General features: G+C 38.2%; 2 protein-coding genes across 2 annotated transcripts; one reads left to right on the plus strand and one right to left on the minus strand.

Annotated features, from left to right (window-relative positions):
- The first annotated feature begins 2,260 nt into the window (after positions 1-2,260).
- LOC143552416 (transcription factor bHLH121-like) lies at positions 2,261-4,256 on the plus strand. The gene is made up of 5 exons (XM_077042647.1): positions 2,261-2,334; positions 3,199-3,323; positions 3,420-3,547; positions 3,643-4,062; positions 4,149-4,256. The coding sequence occupies exons 1-5, from the start codon at positions 2,261-2,263 to the stop codon at positions 4,254-4,256; spliced, it is 855 nt and encodes a 284-aa protein (XP_076898762.1).
- A 1,582-nt stretch (positions 4,257-5,838) lies between these two features.
- Positions 5,839-15,567, minus strand: LOC143552423 (calcium-dependent protein kinase 28-like). Its single transcript, XM_077042653.1, has 12 exons — positions 15,060-15,567; positions 14,692-14,822; positions 14,523-14,564; positions 14,306-14,417; positions 14,083-14,161; positions 13,547-13,716; positions 13,336-13,462; positions 13,137-13,252; positions 12,958-13,065; positions 12,786-12,848; positions 6,622-6,795; positions 5,839-6,272 (listed from the first exon to the last, which is right to left on the minus strand). The coding sequence occupies exons 1-12, from the start codon at positions 15,465-15,467 to the stop codon at positions 6,120-6,122; spliced, it is 1,683 nt and encodes a 560-aa protein (XP_076898768.1). The 5' UTR covers positions 15,468-15,567; the 3' UTR covers positions 5,839-6,119.
- Positions 15,568-16,597: the final 1,030 nt, after the last annotated feature.

Raw genomic sequence — 16,597 nt, forward strand, 5'->3', positions numbered from 1 at the left:
ACATTAAAGTCCTATACGATTTCTCCTGATTAATCGCTAATGACTACTAGCAATTTTTACAACACTGCCTCCAAAAAACCATTTTCGTGATGAGTAAAAGCTTTAATTTTTACAAGATAACATGAAGTAGAAACAGAATAGATGAATAGATTGGTAACACTAAAACTGGTTTCAATCCACTAATATTATAATTTACATAAAAATTTGTAACACAAGTGACAAGGTAGACTATGGCATTAAATTCTCCCAATATCATAACTTTAACTCTTTTAAGAGTTTGGATCAAACACAAACTTGAAAATTGCGAAAATTGTATGGATTGAAAGACATGTGAATTTTTAACGGTGGTATTTTTGTGATTAAATGATTTGTCTCTTTCGAGTTCGAGCTTTCAAAGCAATCGATAATTTGTAAAACCTAATTGATCAGTACCAAATCAATCAATCAACTGTAAATACCTAATAAATTGAAGTGCAAACAATTTGCAGAGTCGATAAAGATCGCACGATTCAGAATAGATAACTCAATTTGAAAGCTATATGATGATGGTTAATGAAACAGTAATAGTTATTGATTTGGTTTTAGACTTTTAGTGATGGATTCATATCCCTCTGCTCTAAACTTTGACAATCTATTTTGTGTTTGCAAAGCTTCTTAAACCCACGTGATTTTTTAAGTTTACTATTTGATGAAACAGAAGCCATTAGCATACTTATAGTGTAGTGTAAAAGGGTGTTTGGGATTTCTTATTTAACCTCCTTATAACCTATATAAGTCATAAGTTATAAGTTATAAAGTTGTAGTTTGTGACTTATCCATTTACAATGTTTAACTTTCTTAAACGCCTTTTAACTTATAAGTTAAAAGTCGTAAGAAGATAAATAAGCAATCTCAAGCACCCTCTAATTAATCGTGTGGCGTAATTACTTGAATTAGTAGCATGGTTATATTTATAAGTAATGTAGTGTAATTACTTGCTTTTGTTACTCTATATATTTTATAAGTAAAGTAATTTTATTACTCTATTTGTAAAATTTATGGAGTAATATTATTCTATACATAATTTTCACTAATAAAACTATATTTTCAATTTTTTACAATTATTTGTAATGATTTTGGCTATGACTTGGCAGCCAACTCATTATTTTAGAGCCCAATTCTTACATCACTACGTATAGTCTTAGAATCAACTTTGAGATTTGGCTTTCTCCACAATGTGAAGCTCATTTTGTTTTCTTGGTTTCATTTTTACTTTGAAGAGTTATTCATCAGGTTTATGTCGAAAAAGCTAGGCAAAAATAGAATCTAAACCGAGTCTGTGCCAATTGAAATTTTGGTGGACAATAATATATATATAAAAGATGTTAAAAACGAATAATGTAAAACACCCCGTATAATAATAATAATAATAATAATAATAATAATAATAATAATAATAATAAGGAAAATTGGAAATAAATAATCTCACCTTTTGTGTATTGGCCGATAATAATCTCACCTTTAAAAATCACTAGCAATGGTCCCACCTTTTAACTATTTTTGTCTCACTGGTCATCTGTTAAAAAATACTTAACGTCGTTATGTTTTTTCCCTAGTTTCAAACCGATGTTTTAGGGATTTTGATCGGAAGAACGATATAAGTCGACTGATGTAAAACTTATTTCGAAACGGTGATTCAAATGGCTTGATTTTTGTTAATTGGAAATTCAAGCACCCGAATTAAAACATTGTTTCGTCGTCTGGGTCACCATTTCGAGATACGTTTTACATCGGTCGACTCGTATCGTTCTTCCGATCAAAAGCCCTAAAACATCGGTTTGAAACTAGGGAAAAAACATAACGACGTTAAGTATTTTTTAACGAAGGACCAGTTAGACAAAAATAGTTAAAAGGTGGAACCATTACTAGTGATTTTTAAAGGTGTGATTATTATCGGCCAATACACAACATGTGAGATTATTTATTTCCAATTTTCTTAATAATAATAATAATAATAATAATAATAATAATAAAAATAAAAGTAGCACCAACAGCAACATGGATTCGTGGTGGGCACATGTCCATTTCCTGCTTACCATAAAAATAATAATGCCTTAATAAATAATGCCTTATGACACAACTCCCTCTAACCTCCATCTTCATCTTCATCTTCATCTTCATGGCAGTCTATATGTTCATTGCAACAAATCCCGTATCTTCAATTTAATCCTTACACCACCATCCACACTCATCTCTTCTTCACTTGTTCTGGTTTAGTAGCATGGATCAACCCAAGCTTGAACTGCATCAACATCAGCATCAGCATCAGCATCATTATAATCCCAATGATCAAAGGTTTGTTTGCATTTCCCTTTCGGTTTTCACTTCATTCATTCGGTGTCACCTTATGTGTTATAGATGAAATGGTAATGTGCTGGTAATTGCGGAATTGTTGTCGGATATTTTAGTGTAGTTGGATTTGACTTGTTTGACATGTGCATCATAATATTCATAACAAGTGAGAGGTGTGGGGCGCACGCTTGTTTGAGTTTGTTATAATCTTCGGTATCAGAACTTCATTGGTTCTAACTTCTAAGCATTAAACAATGGGGGATCTGAGCGCCCTGGAATGCATGTTCCAATGGCCTGAGCCCCCTGTTAGTGCAATCTTGCGTAAGTGTTGGGACTTAGTTGTCGTACTTACAAACCTAGGGGTTTTTGAGTTAGTTTTTCTTCTATTCTTGTCTAACAAGTAATCGTATGGTTATAAATAGGGATTATTTGTAATCAAGTAATCTTACCAATAACATTAATAATTAATACAATAAAAGTTTCGACTTGAAATCTTATAGTCTTCAAATACGACTTTGATCACCCTGATCTTTGGTTCTTGTAATTCACACAAACAGACACACATACATTGTTTGTGGTTAGGCTTCTGAGTTTTTTTTGATTGAGAATTTAAGGCGGTTCGCCAAATGATTTCAATCTGAAAGTGTCATTCACGACTCTCAGATTCTCAAAGCGCTAGATCTTACGAATCCCCAATAATTATGATGCTGTTTAATATATGTCCTTTTATAAATTCTTAATACATGTGATCTATCCTCTTAAATGTTTATAGAGCTTGCAAACATAATGTTGATTCATATTGTAGAGAGATTTTTATGGCTTTTAGATGCATTACTACTTGTGACACGTTATTTATCGGATTCCTAGCATAGAGACGACTGAAGTGGAAGCAAAAGATGCAAATGAAGCTCGGAAAGTTCAAAAAGCTGACCGTGAAAAACTGAGGAGAGACAAACTGAACGAGCAGTTTATTGAGCTGGGAAACGTTCTTGGTAATAACTTTGCCAAATTTATAACTATTACCTGCTCCACCATAAAAGTGTCAAATCGTACAAACGACACTGATTAACGATTAATCCAATGCGCAGATCCAGACAGACCCAAAAATGACAAGGCGAGTATCGTTATTGACGCGATCCAAGTGCTAAAGGATCTGACAACTGAAGTCAACAGATTAAAAGCCGAATGCAGAGCACTATCTGAAGAATCATCCGAGGTAATTACTAATTACTACTAAACCTTCACTTTAAACATCATAATAACATTTGCTTGCTAGGTTTAACTTTTAACGCAGTTAACTGTTTAAAACAGCTTACACAGGAGAAAACCGAACTCAGAGAGGAGAAAACATCATTGAAATCCGATATAGAAAACCTTAACGCAGAATATCAGCAAAGAGTCAGGGGTATGCTTCCTTGGGGTGCCATCAATCCTTCAGTTGTTTTGCCACCATCATTTCCAGTTGCTTTGCCCGTCCATACGGGGCCCATTCCAATGCCCGCGTTTCCTTTTTTCACAAATCATAATCCTACATCCGCCTCGGCTTTTATGCCATATCCAAATCAAGCAATTCCTGTATATGCAAATGTAGCACCTACCTCGTATAGTTCAAACAAGTCCACTGATTGTTCTAGGGGTAGCAATCATAATAATAATAATGAAAAACCGGATGACTCTAGCGACTTGGTAACGGTATTAGAGCTTAAAACCCCGGGGTCACAATCTGGTCAGGTAAAAAGTAAAAAAAACATAGTTTTGACTCGTTTAGATAAGAAATATGTTCGGTATGTAAAGTTTAAAATTTGAGTGATTTGCAGGAGTCATCGGGTGGAGATATAAAAGGGAAGCAACCGAAAGGCGGTTGGTCAAGCAGTAGACAAACTTCTTCATCAAATAGTGTGGTGGACAACAATGGAGGGGTCTAACGACCCGATCCACCTATTTGTATGGTCTTGTTAACTGGTTAGACATAACAGTTAGATAACCTGAGTAAAGCATAGGTGTGTGTTATTTTGATTAGATTCAGCCAGTGTTGTACACTAATTGATTTAAGATTTTAAATAACATCAAACATTATAAAAGAAAAAAAAAAGTCAACTCAGTGAGCCAATGTAATTTTCCATGCATGTTTTGTTTGGATTTTACTTAAATTCTTTTTAACAACTTTTGAAAATAGTGCATTTTCTAGATGTTTTCTAGTTGAGTCTAACTTTTAACAACCTTTTTCTTTAATCTTTGATTTGAATCAAATATTTTAATTGGGTGGCCCACCAAATGATGTCTATGGTTGTTCATGACAAATGACACCTTTTGTCTCTAGCTACCTATGGTGTGTCATCTTACATTATTGTTAACACCTAAACATAATAATTAACTTAATTCATTCAAAATATCACATGTGACTTTTATCTATTTTCTATGTTCACATTTGGTTTCATTGTCTGTCACAAGTTTTTCTTCAACTTTTAGCACTTTATAAGGGTTAGGCTTATAAATGAACCAACAAACATGAATAAAGGCATGTTGATGTTCGTTCATTTTAACTTTAAACGAACACGAATGCTTAATTGGACAAATATTTGTGTTAGTATTCGTTCCATTAAAAAGTATTCGTTTATGTTTGTTCGTTTAAAATTTTTTTTTTTCCATCACAATCGAAGTTTTATATAATTTATTATAAAACGATTACAATAAAGTGGCAGGCAAACGGGCAACAAGCTGCGCCGCAACCCCCTTTTGAACAGCAAAGCCAATCCTGCTAAAAACGAAGCTTTGGGACCTAGAAGCTGAAGAGGTTCCGTATACGACGCGCTGAACCCTACTCAAAAATTTCACAGCCTCTGGAGCCAGAAAACCAAATGTATCAAAGGCAAATGGTAGAAAGACATGTTGATTATCTAAACAAGTTTTCTCGTGTTTAACAACTTTGCCCGATTCAGCCTTCAACGCAGCCTGACCCACAACAAACCCACGGTCCCTGAGCCCAACAAGAGGAGACACTCATGTAAGATCCACACAGGCGTGTTTCCCCCCTGCCCACCCGGACACAAGAATATCAGCTGGTCGTAAAGTAGACCTCCCTTCAATAGGATCCGTGAGAAAGTTAACAGGGGCCTCCTTTTTAGCAGAAATCCCTGCCCGTTTAAGATCTAAACGAACATATATGAACACACGTAAACAAACATAAATGAAATCCCTTAAATAACCACAGATGAACATAACTAGAAGTTTACGAACAAAAATGAACAAATGAAACATGTGTTCATATCCGTTTGTTTAAATAAATGAATACGATTTTTTTGTTCATGTTCGTTATAAACGAATTTCCTGCCGAACGGTTGACGAACAGTTCACTAAACGTTCGGTTCATTTATAGGCATAATAAGGGTCTTTATTGTAAGTTAAAAGAAACACTTGATCAAAGCTAGAAAGTTAGAAACCTTGAGGTAAAGAAGGAACTCGTCTCTTTGGATCAAACGACTTAAAATCACAACGAACACCTGATAAAGTGCTTAAAAACCTTAAATTACATACTTAGGGAGAACCTTAAAAGGACATCAACTATACACACACAAGAAACAACTAAAGACTAACATAAACTATATTCTTGCATACATACATAGTATAAAACATTTTCCTTATACAACCTATGCCTGCGTTTTCTTGAAGAAAATGGCTGCTTTGAGATCTTGGTGAATAAGGGCAAATATCATCCACTCAATAAGAAAACCAATTCACACATGAAAACAAGAAATCTTTTTTTTTTTTTTCTGACGTTGGTATAAAACCTAATTTTTATGTAAACCTTTATGTGCAGTCGGGCTAGAGAGGTTACTTGCGGTTCTTAACAGTCTACGGAACTCAGGCAAGCTGATCCGCCCATCTTTGTCCATGTCAGCCTCCTCTAGAATTGGATCTATCGAGCCTCGCAAACCCGTATGCTGCAAAAGTCAACAATTAGGTGTGAGTAGGCCAAATGGCATAACTTTAAACTAAAAACTGATACGTGTATTTTGAAACCTCATGAAAAATGTAATGCTTGGATTGAATATTATAGTTAAAGTGATGGGCCCGAAAAAGTTGGCGTTAAATTTCTTAGAAAACGAGCATATATTTCGAGTTTGAAAAGAAGCTCCGTTTGACTTGAAAAGGTAATGCAAACTCAAAAGATATTAGTTTTCAACTAAAAAGATACTAGTTTTGATTCTAAAAGGAGTTTGTTCAACCTGAAAAAGTCGATGGTAAACAAATGCTATGCATGTAAAAGTAAAACATGATAAGAAGGGGTACCATTTTGAGTTCTTCAGGAGTTATGTAGCCATCTCTATCAACATCAAATTTTTCGAAAGCAGCCTGTGACAACTGTTGCCATTTTACAGAGTTATGTTCCTCTAATTGATGAACATGGAGAGTCGCAGCCACAAACTCCGTGAAATCCACAAGCCCATCTGTATTGCTGTCTATCTGTATCACACAAACGATATATCCATCAAAACCATGAAACATGATGTGTCTACGTTACAACAAAGTAAAAGAGTTTTGAGTTAGATACATATTTGTTGACTTTTGCATAGCATTGTAAACGTGGGGTTTTCTTAAATAATAGAGAACAACATATCTACTTTATAAAATAAATATAAATATAAATATAAATATTCAAGATTCGCAGACACAGGATTAAGGTTAAGGACTTTTAGAGGAATGGTATAAATTTTGGCTTAGCTTTTCCTATACTTTTGGTGGCCTTTGCACGTTATCTTCTTCTGTGTTCGTATCTCTATAATGTTTTATCTGTTACCATTATACTTCTTCACCATTTTCAATCATAGGTGGCTTTCTAATATTATAGTTTTTGCTTTCTATTGTTAAAATTCCATGTGAAGCACTTTATGTTTCCAATATACTTTTTATGTCCATATATGGTTTTAAAGTCAAGGGTCTCTCTAGAAGAAGCTTCTCTATCCTTGGTATAGAGGTATTGCTTGCCGGCATTTCATCCTTCCCACACCCTACCGATAACTTTGTTATGGGTGAGATTTTACTGGATACGATTGTTGTAATATTCCCCTAATCTCAAATGTCAAGGTCTTCGCTACGACTTAGCCCAACATGTAAACTGTTAGTTAGTTTATATTAGGTTTCAGCCCATATGTCATTAATATGTCATTAGATAGTTAGACAAAGCCCATGGGCTATTACTGGATGTAATTAGGGTTTGCTTCTTGTATATATACGTGTACACACCATTGTAATATTTATTCACTCAATAAACATCCTCTCTTTTACATGGTATCAGAGATACGGCTCTCGATCCAAACCCTAGCCGCCACCTGATCAGAATCCAAATCTGAAAGAAAACGAGTTCCGGTCTCGTTGCATAAACCCTAGCCGCCACCACAAAATCCTTTTTCGACACGTCCCCTAACATCACCGCCATCACCATCGTCACCGGAAACCCCCGATTTATCTTTCCTGAAAAGCCGCCGCCGAACCCCCGCCCCACGCGCCCCCACGCGCCACCGCCGCTCCGCCACTGCCACCCACGCGCCGACGAGTGACGGCGCGTGAACACTGTTCCGGCCGCCGGATTTTTTTCAGATTTCTTGTTTTTCACCTCCGAACCTCCCTGTGTTGTTACTTTTTCGATTCGGGCACTTTTACTTTCCTGTCCCAGCTCGTGTGCTCGTTCTTGCTCGGTGTTCTAAATCTCAGATTCAATGGCCAATAACAAGACTCCAGAAAATCAGATTGCTCCAGGAATCATCAACTGCTCTGCTGTCCTACGCATTCCTGTCAAGCTTGACTCCAAAAATTGGGGTTCGTGGAGTCTCTTTGTCCAAAAAGGCCTTACTGGTGTGGACAAAGACGAACATCTCACTTAGCTACCTCCTGATCCGATTACCCGAGAGTGGCGTATTGATGACTGTGGAATACAAATGGCACTATAGAATGCCATGGAACCACAAATTCTTACTATTGCCCAAAACTTTTCCACTGTGAAGAAGATGTGGGATCACCTTTCTTCATCCTTTTCGGCTTAAGAGTCTCTATCTCATGCATATTCTATGGTCCAGGCCTATGGCAGAGCTGAACAAGGCGATTCTACATTCACCGATTACTTTGCAAGATTTTCTAAACTCCAGGATGAGCTTTGTGCTGCGTATCCACCCACTACTGATTTACAGGTCCAGGAGGAGCGAAACACCAAGATGGATGTCATGACCTTCATTGCCGGTTTATCACCCAAGTATTCAAGCGCTCGGCCTTTACTGTTAAGTAACCCTTCGGCTACTTCCTCTGTTGAATCAACTTATCATTTGTTACGAGAGATGTATGGTCATGATGCAACTCCTACAGACACATCAGCTATGTATACCTCTACTAGTAAAGGTGTTGGTCGAGGCTCATACGACCCACAAAAAAGGTATTGGACGAGGTAATGGTCTTGTCTATCACTATTGCAAGGAACCTGGTCACACTAAATGGGATTGCCCAAATCATCCCCCGGGAAGCCAGCCGCCTCCTCGTCCCAAAGCTCACGTGGCTACCACCGGTGAGGCTTCAGATCCGGTCGCTACTCCAGCCTACACATTTAGTGAATTCTTCGCCTGCAACATCTTCTAAACTCTCAGACACCTGCCCCACTCCACGCGCCAATACGGCCAATTCAGGTACATTTCCTAGTCTCACTTCATCTTGGGTTATTGATTCAGGTGCTACTCATCACATGACTGGAACCCCAATATCCTTTCCAGCCTACACAAAGTTTCCCACCAGCCAGTTCGACTTGCTGATGGATCTTCTTGCCCGGTCCTTGGCATTGGATCCATCACCAATTCGTCAAACCTAAACCTTTCTTCTATTTTGTTTGTTCCTACATTTCCTGATAGCCTTTGTTCCTTGAGCCAACTTACTAAACAAAATAATTGTTCTGCTAAGTTTTATCCTACTCATTGTATCTTTCAGGAGTTGGGGACGAACCGGTAGGAGGCCTCTACCGCTTAACCTTCCCATCACGTCCTACAGCAAACACTTGCGTTTCTAAAGTCATAGAGGACCACTGCTGGTTAGGTCGTCCCTCTACAGCGGTTATGAGGCAAATGAGACCAGATTTACCACTTTCGTCGTTTAATTTTTATTTTGAGTCGTGTCAACTTGGTAAACACACCAGGCGTCCCTATCCCCCTAGAGTGTAATCGAGTCAGTTGTTTTGAACTTTTGCATTCTGATGTATGGGGTCCTTGCCCTAATAAATCTACATTGGGTTTTGAATATTTTGTTACCTTTATTGATGATTATTCTTGTGCTAGTTGGGTTTATTTATTGAAATCTCGTAGTGAGGTGTTTTCCACCTAATGCTTATGTTCAAAACCAGTTTAACACATCAATTAAAACTCTACGATCTAATAACGCAAAAGAATATTTTTCCACCGAATTCACATCATACTTAAAACACCCATGGCATTGTTCATGAATCCTCGTGTGCGTATACATCCCAACAAAATGGTGTCTCACTGTCTCTGAACGCAAGAATCGTCACCTATTAGATGTTGCTCGCACAATCATGTTTCAATCTCATGTTCCACATCGCTTCTGGGAGGACGCCGTTCTCACTGCCACATATCTAATAAATCGCATGCCTACGCCCGTTCTTCATGGTAAAACACCATTTTCTATCCTTTTTCCTACTGGCACTCCATTTCCTCTCGCACCTAAAGTTTTTGGTTATGTGGCCTATGTTCATAATCATCGTCCGAATGTCACTAAACTTGACCCCCGAGCTATCCGTTGTGTCTTTCTTGGTTACTCACGAGTTCAAAAGGGGTATCGGTGCTATAGCCCATCCCTTCACCGATACTTTACCAGTGCCGATGTCACCTTTCGTTAGTCATGTCCCTACTTTCTCGAGCCTACCACTCCTGTGTCTGACCCTTTCCCCGACCTTGATCTACCCACCTCTATCTTCATCCCCACCTTTCCCATGCCCAGTGTACCAGATTCCCCAGCCTTAACTGCTTTTGATCCTGCTCCTATGGGTCCACCGACAGAACCTCCACCCCTACTCTTCACATATAGTCGTCAACGTCGTAATCACTCGTCACAACCTCCTGATTCCCAACCGGACCATGATATGTCCTCAGTTCCACCTCCCGCTTCTGAGACCAACCTCCCCCCACCCACTCCCGAACCCAATCCTACCTCCACTACACCATACGATCCTCTAGGTGCCCCTTTTCCCGATATACCTATTGCCTTTCGCAAAGAACCTCGATGTTGCACCCGTTACCTGATTCAGGATTATGTTGCCTATTCTCATTTGTCTCCTGAATCTCATGCCTACACCACTACCCTTGATTCCTACCCGATTCCCAGGAATGTGATGACAGCTCTTGCTCATCCAGGATGGAGGATGGAGGCAGGCTATGGAGGAGGAAATTGGGGCTCTTAGATCCAATCATACATGGGATCTTGAAACACTTCCTGTAGGGAAGCGTGTTGTTGGTTGTCGTTGGGTATTCACAGTCAAACTACACCCGGATGGCTCGTTACATCGCTTAAAGGCGTGATTGGTCGCCAAAGGTTTTTCTCAGGCATATGGCATTGATTATGATGAAACTTTCTCGCCGGTTGCTAAAATGCCATCTGTCCGTATTTGCATTGCTCTTGCTGCTATTAATCATTGGCCGCTCCACCGGCTTGATGTCAAGAACGCCTTTCTTAATGGTGTTCTTGAAGAGGAAGTGTATATGGAGCAGCCACCAGGGTACCAGGGTTTATTGTTGAGGAGGAGGCCTCGAAAGTTTGCAGACTACGTTGTTCTCTCTATGGTATTAAACAGTCTCCCAGGGCATGGTTTGGTCGATTATCGAGTGTTATGGGACAGTTCGGGATGACACATAGTGCATACGATCATTCTGTCTTTTTTAGACATCAAAAAGGGAAAAGGATTATTGTAGTTGTTTATGTGGATGACATCATAACTACAGGTGATGATACTACCGGGATCACTGAACTCAAACAGTTCCTTCAAACTCAGTTTCAGGTTAGCGACTTAGGTCGGCTGAGGTACTTCCTTGGCATAGAGGTATCTCGCTCTCCACAAGGAATACTTCTCTCTCAACGGAAGTATGTCCTTGATATGTTGACTGAATGTGGCTTGCTGGGTTGCAAACCAGTTGATACCCCAATGCTTCCTACAAAGAAGCTCCTCCCAAAATAAGGGGATCCGATGAAGGATCCTGAGCGATACAGACGGTTGGTTGGTAAACTTAATTATTTAATTGTCACGCGACCGGATATTTCTTTTTCTGTTAGTGTTCTAAGCCAATTCATGGCTGAACCATACACCAGTCACTGGGATGCTGCTCTTCGTGTTTTAAGATATCTCAAGGCCACACCAGGCCTTGGCATCCTATATTCTGATCAGGGTCATTGTCGAGTAGGAGCTTTCACAGAAGAGGGAGATGGTTGGATATCAGGTTTCTCAGACGCAGACTGGGCAGGTTGTCCGATTTCACGACGATCTACTACCGGGTATTGTGTGTTTGTCGGAGGAAATCTTGTATCATGGAAAAGTAAGAAACAACACACGGTATCTAGATCGAGCGCTGAATCGGAGTATAGAGCCATGGCAGATGTAACATCGGAGATGACATGGATTCGTTGTCTTCTCATAGAACTTGGAGTTGTTTCTAAAGACTTGATGCGGCTATACTGTGATTATCAATCAGCCATTTATATAGCCAAAAATCAAGTTTTTCATGAAAGGACAAAACACATTGAGGTTGACTACCATCTTATTAGAGACCGGGTAGTAGGCACACAAATAGATCCTCCATCCATTCAACCGATTCATATTAAGACAAACTTTCAGCTTGCGGATATTCTCACTAAGCCTCTCCGGAAACCTCAAATAGATTTTATTTGTAACAAGTTGGGCATGATTAACATATATGCTCCAACTTGAGGAGGAGTGTTAGTTAGTTTATATTGAGTTTCAGCCCATATGTCATTAGATAGTTAGACAAAGCCCATGGGCCTATTACTGGATGTAATTAGGGTTTGCTTCTTGTATATATACGTGTACACACCATTGTAATATTTATTCACTCAATAAACATCCTCTCTTTTACATAAACCTTCCATTCTAAAACCAATTGGCAATAGGAGCATCCCACCAAACTTAGGATAGAACCCCAAGCGGCTTATATGTTGGGCCTTCCGAGACTTGGGCTAGTCGTGTTTGCTATAATTGATATCAAAGCTACAGTGTTGCCCCTGTGTAGGCATGGTTCATGGACTTGCCAAGTTTGTTCAAAGAGAGACGATATATTGTACTCGTTGACTCGAAGGTGAATCGTGTGAAATAATCGTTAGAATTAATTATAAAAGATTCTCTAACTTTCATGGATAGGATTATTATAATCACATGCTAGCTTATTTGAAACACTTACAGCTTCTAGAATCTCTGAAACACGCGATTCTTTGATCTTCCACGGGAGATCTTTAGCAAGGGCCTAATAAAGAACCATGATAAATTATTAAATTTAGACGAATGCAACAATACACGTTATTCACCTGCCTCACAATCAAATACTGAAATAAACAAACTTGAAGTCAGCATACCTGTCTCATTTCCTCAAGACTAATAGCACCACTCTTATCTATATCAATGGCATGGAATTGATCTTTGAGATCAGACAGTTCCTCTTCATCAAGAGTGCTAGCCAATGCCTGTTACACAATCTTGAGCTTTAGTAACACTTCTTTAATATAATATTAACTAACAAAAAAAATATGCTTACCCGTAAAGCAAACTGTTTTAGGCGACTATATCTCACAAACTGTCGCATGTTTGATAAGACAGAAATGTCAAGAGGAATCTCAGAAGCATCACCACCTTCTCTAACCCACGGGTGTGCTGCAAACGTCCAACAAATTAATACCTTATTGGCCAAAAATACAACACAAAACAAAAATATAGAAGATAAAAAAGATACATACATAGGGCTTGAGCAGCAGTGAGTCGCGCACGCGGATCTTTAACAAGTAACTTTCGCACGAAATCTTTAGCACTTTGGCTTATGCTTGGCCATGGCTTGCGTCGGAAATCAGGCTTGTTTCTTAATACCTATTAATTAAAATAATATTATTCAATTATAGAAAGAAATGGTGTCATTAATGTACAAAGTAGTGTTTCATGCAAAGAAATAACCTCTTTGAAAATCCCGTCCTCTGTTTTATCCCAAAAGGGTCTACGCCCACAAAGTAGAATGTATGAAATTACACCTATACTCCATACATCCGACTCGGGCCCCGATTTACGCCTTAACACTTCGGGAGCGACGTAATAAGCACTACCGACAATATCAGTAAACTTCTTTCCTGCATTAATTAATAAAACAATTAATGAGACTATAAAATGAGAAAAAAGAATCTTGGTGAACTAAATCAATATCATTAAATTATTTGTAACAAAAGTAACTTTTAGGCTTGTAAACAAACGCAACATGTTCATGTTCGTTCATTAACTTTAACCAAACAAACAATTGAACACGAACAATTAAACGAATGAACAGAAATGAGCATAAATGAACAAACAAAAATGTATCGATGTTCGTTCGTTTAACTAAATGAACAAAAAGTTTAACAGCTCACTGAACGCTCGGTTCGTTTACAGAACTAGTAATTTTAGCTTGAAATCTTAAACAAAAAATAGACTATTGTAGACATTTAAGATATTAAACATACCCGGTCTTATGAAGTCCGACAATCCAAAATCGGTAGCCTTCAAATGTGAATCTACTTTTGGTGACTTGAAAAGAAAATTCTGAAAAAATAAAGCAAAACTTATAGTTAGCATCATCCTATGAACACATATTAATAAAAAAATCCCGTGTGGCCTTAGTTGACTATTGACCTTCACGAGTTACTTGCCATCACCCGGAAATCACAAATCTTTATTCGTTGGTACCTCTGGTTTCATATCACGATGCACCAAACCATGTAAGTGACACTGAGCTGCCACTTTAAGCATTTGCCTTACAACTACTGCAGCATCTTTCTCTGTGTATCGACTGTCTTTTCTGCAATAACAAATTAATATTACAACATAAGAAAACCAATAGTTTGACCTCAAAAGTCAACATAGTTCTCTTTTGATAAATCTTCAAAATAATGGGAATTCTTACTTTGATAGGATTCGATCCAGTAATTCACCGCCTTCACATAACCTAAAAAGATAAAGTCATAAACTTTATAAGAATCAAAGCTGTAAAACCGGATCAAGATTCTGATTTTGACTTTGACTCAAAAGATATATGTATTATAACCACTAAATGAATAATATTTAGAACATACTCCATAGCTATATACACGTAAGAATCGTCTTCATATGCATTGTAAAACTGGACCACATTTTCGTGGCCGCTTAACGCTTGCAATATCTTCACTTCTCGCTTCACATCCTCAACTGCAACCGGAAGCATCATCTGCCATAAAACCCAAAGAACAATTCAAGATCACTAAACTCTAGGCTTTGACTAAAAGTCAACACTTTTTTTTAAGTCAATTCCTGCAACTTTGATAATTGATCTAAACCCTAGAGTTTGATAGGCTCAGAAAGTTATGCAAATTATCAGCAGCATACATTTTAATAATAAACAAAAAGTCAAAGAAAAACAAGACATAAATTTAGGATTTTTAACCAAAAAAGTGACAAAATTTACCTTATTTTTATCAATTTTCTTGACTGCAACACGATCTCCACTAATTTTATCAATAGCAACATAAGTATACCCAAATTGACCATGACCCAATAACTTCCCAATTGAATACCTCTGATCAAAATCTTTAAGGTACCCAAAATCAGTTCTTTTCCCACAAGATATCACTCCATTTTGTCTCCTTGAAGTAGCCTTGTTCTTCATCTTATTCTTATTATTATTATTATTATTATTAATATTACTATGGGTATCTTTGGTTTTATGGGAATTGAAATCAGACCCACCTCCATCATGGGCTGTTGATGTTGTTGTCCGGCGGTGGACGACGGCTGTGGCGGCGGCGGCGGCGGAGGATGATGGGGCGTTGCTGCTGGAACCGCTGATCTTGGTGGTTGAAAAACAGGTGCCCATGTTGAAATTGGATTAAAAAGATTGAAACTTTAGTGTTGGAATTGGAATAGGAGTAGAAAAGAATTCAACCCATGTGTGGAAACTTGGGGGACAATGGGTTTGTGGTTATATATTATTATGCATAGAGGAAGAAATGGAAATGGAAATAATTGAAAGGAATTAAAAAAAGAAAGAGGAAAGGTTTAAGCAGATAGGAGGAAAGAGGGGAGAAAGGGAGGTGGTCAAAAACTCAAAATGTGGACTTTTAATTGGTAAAAGGGAAGACCAAAGTTGTGTAGTGTGTGAGTATGACTGACTGACTGTGTGAGAGAGATATTAAAGTGGCTGTGAAGAGCTTTTGTTCATGTTTTGTTTACATGGAGGAAGTGAGATTCTTGAATCTTGACTTTACAGTTCACACCCCCAAAGAGTGTTCGGTGCTGTTTGTTTTTCAGAGGTAAAATGTCAGAAAACTGCGAAACCACATCTGCCAACATCTGTAGCAGAAGAGGTGGACCAAAACTCTGCAGTCTGCAACAAGAAGACTGTTTGTTTTTTAATAACTGCAGACTACCAAAACTATTCTAAATCTAATCTAATCTAATCTCAGAAGACATATAACAAGTTAATGTTTGATATATTAGCTAGCATTCACAGTTCAAGTAACTTCAAAACAATTATCTTTTCCACAAACTAACGCCTAACATAGCAACAATTATCAAGTAAAATCATGAAAATGTTTATAGCATAAAAATAACAATCAAAACACGTATTCATTACCACGAGACAAACAAACACACACTCTGGTTCAATAAGCCCTAACAATCACCAAAATCAATCAAAACATGTATTAACCACTACGAGATAGCATAATCTGGTTCAATAAACCCTAAAATCACCAAACTCAATAATAATAGAACCTACACACCAAACATCAATAGTAACAAAAGGTATGAAATTAAACCTGATATGGGGGAATAGAGGACGGCGGGGTTGCAGCGGTGGGGCGGCACTGGAGCAGTAGAGCGGCAGCGGCAGGTTGCGGCGGTGGGGCGGTGGCGCTGGAGCAGTGGAGAGATGGGGTTGCAGCGGTGGGAGAGTTGGGCGGCAGTGGAGTGACGGGTTGATGGTGGGTGAGTTGGGTGGCAGTG

The sequence above is a fragment of the Bidens hawaiensis genome, unplaced genomic scaffold (assembly GCF_021521415.1).
Source record: "Bidens hawaiensis isolate Kalapana, Puna unplaced genomic scaffold, B.hawaiensis_p1.1 tig00016868_1, whole genome shotgun sequence".
NCBI classification, from domain to species: Eukaryota; Viridiplantae; Streptophyta; class Magnoliopsida; order Asterales; family Asteraceae; genus Bidens; species Bidens hawaiensis.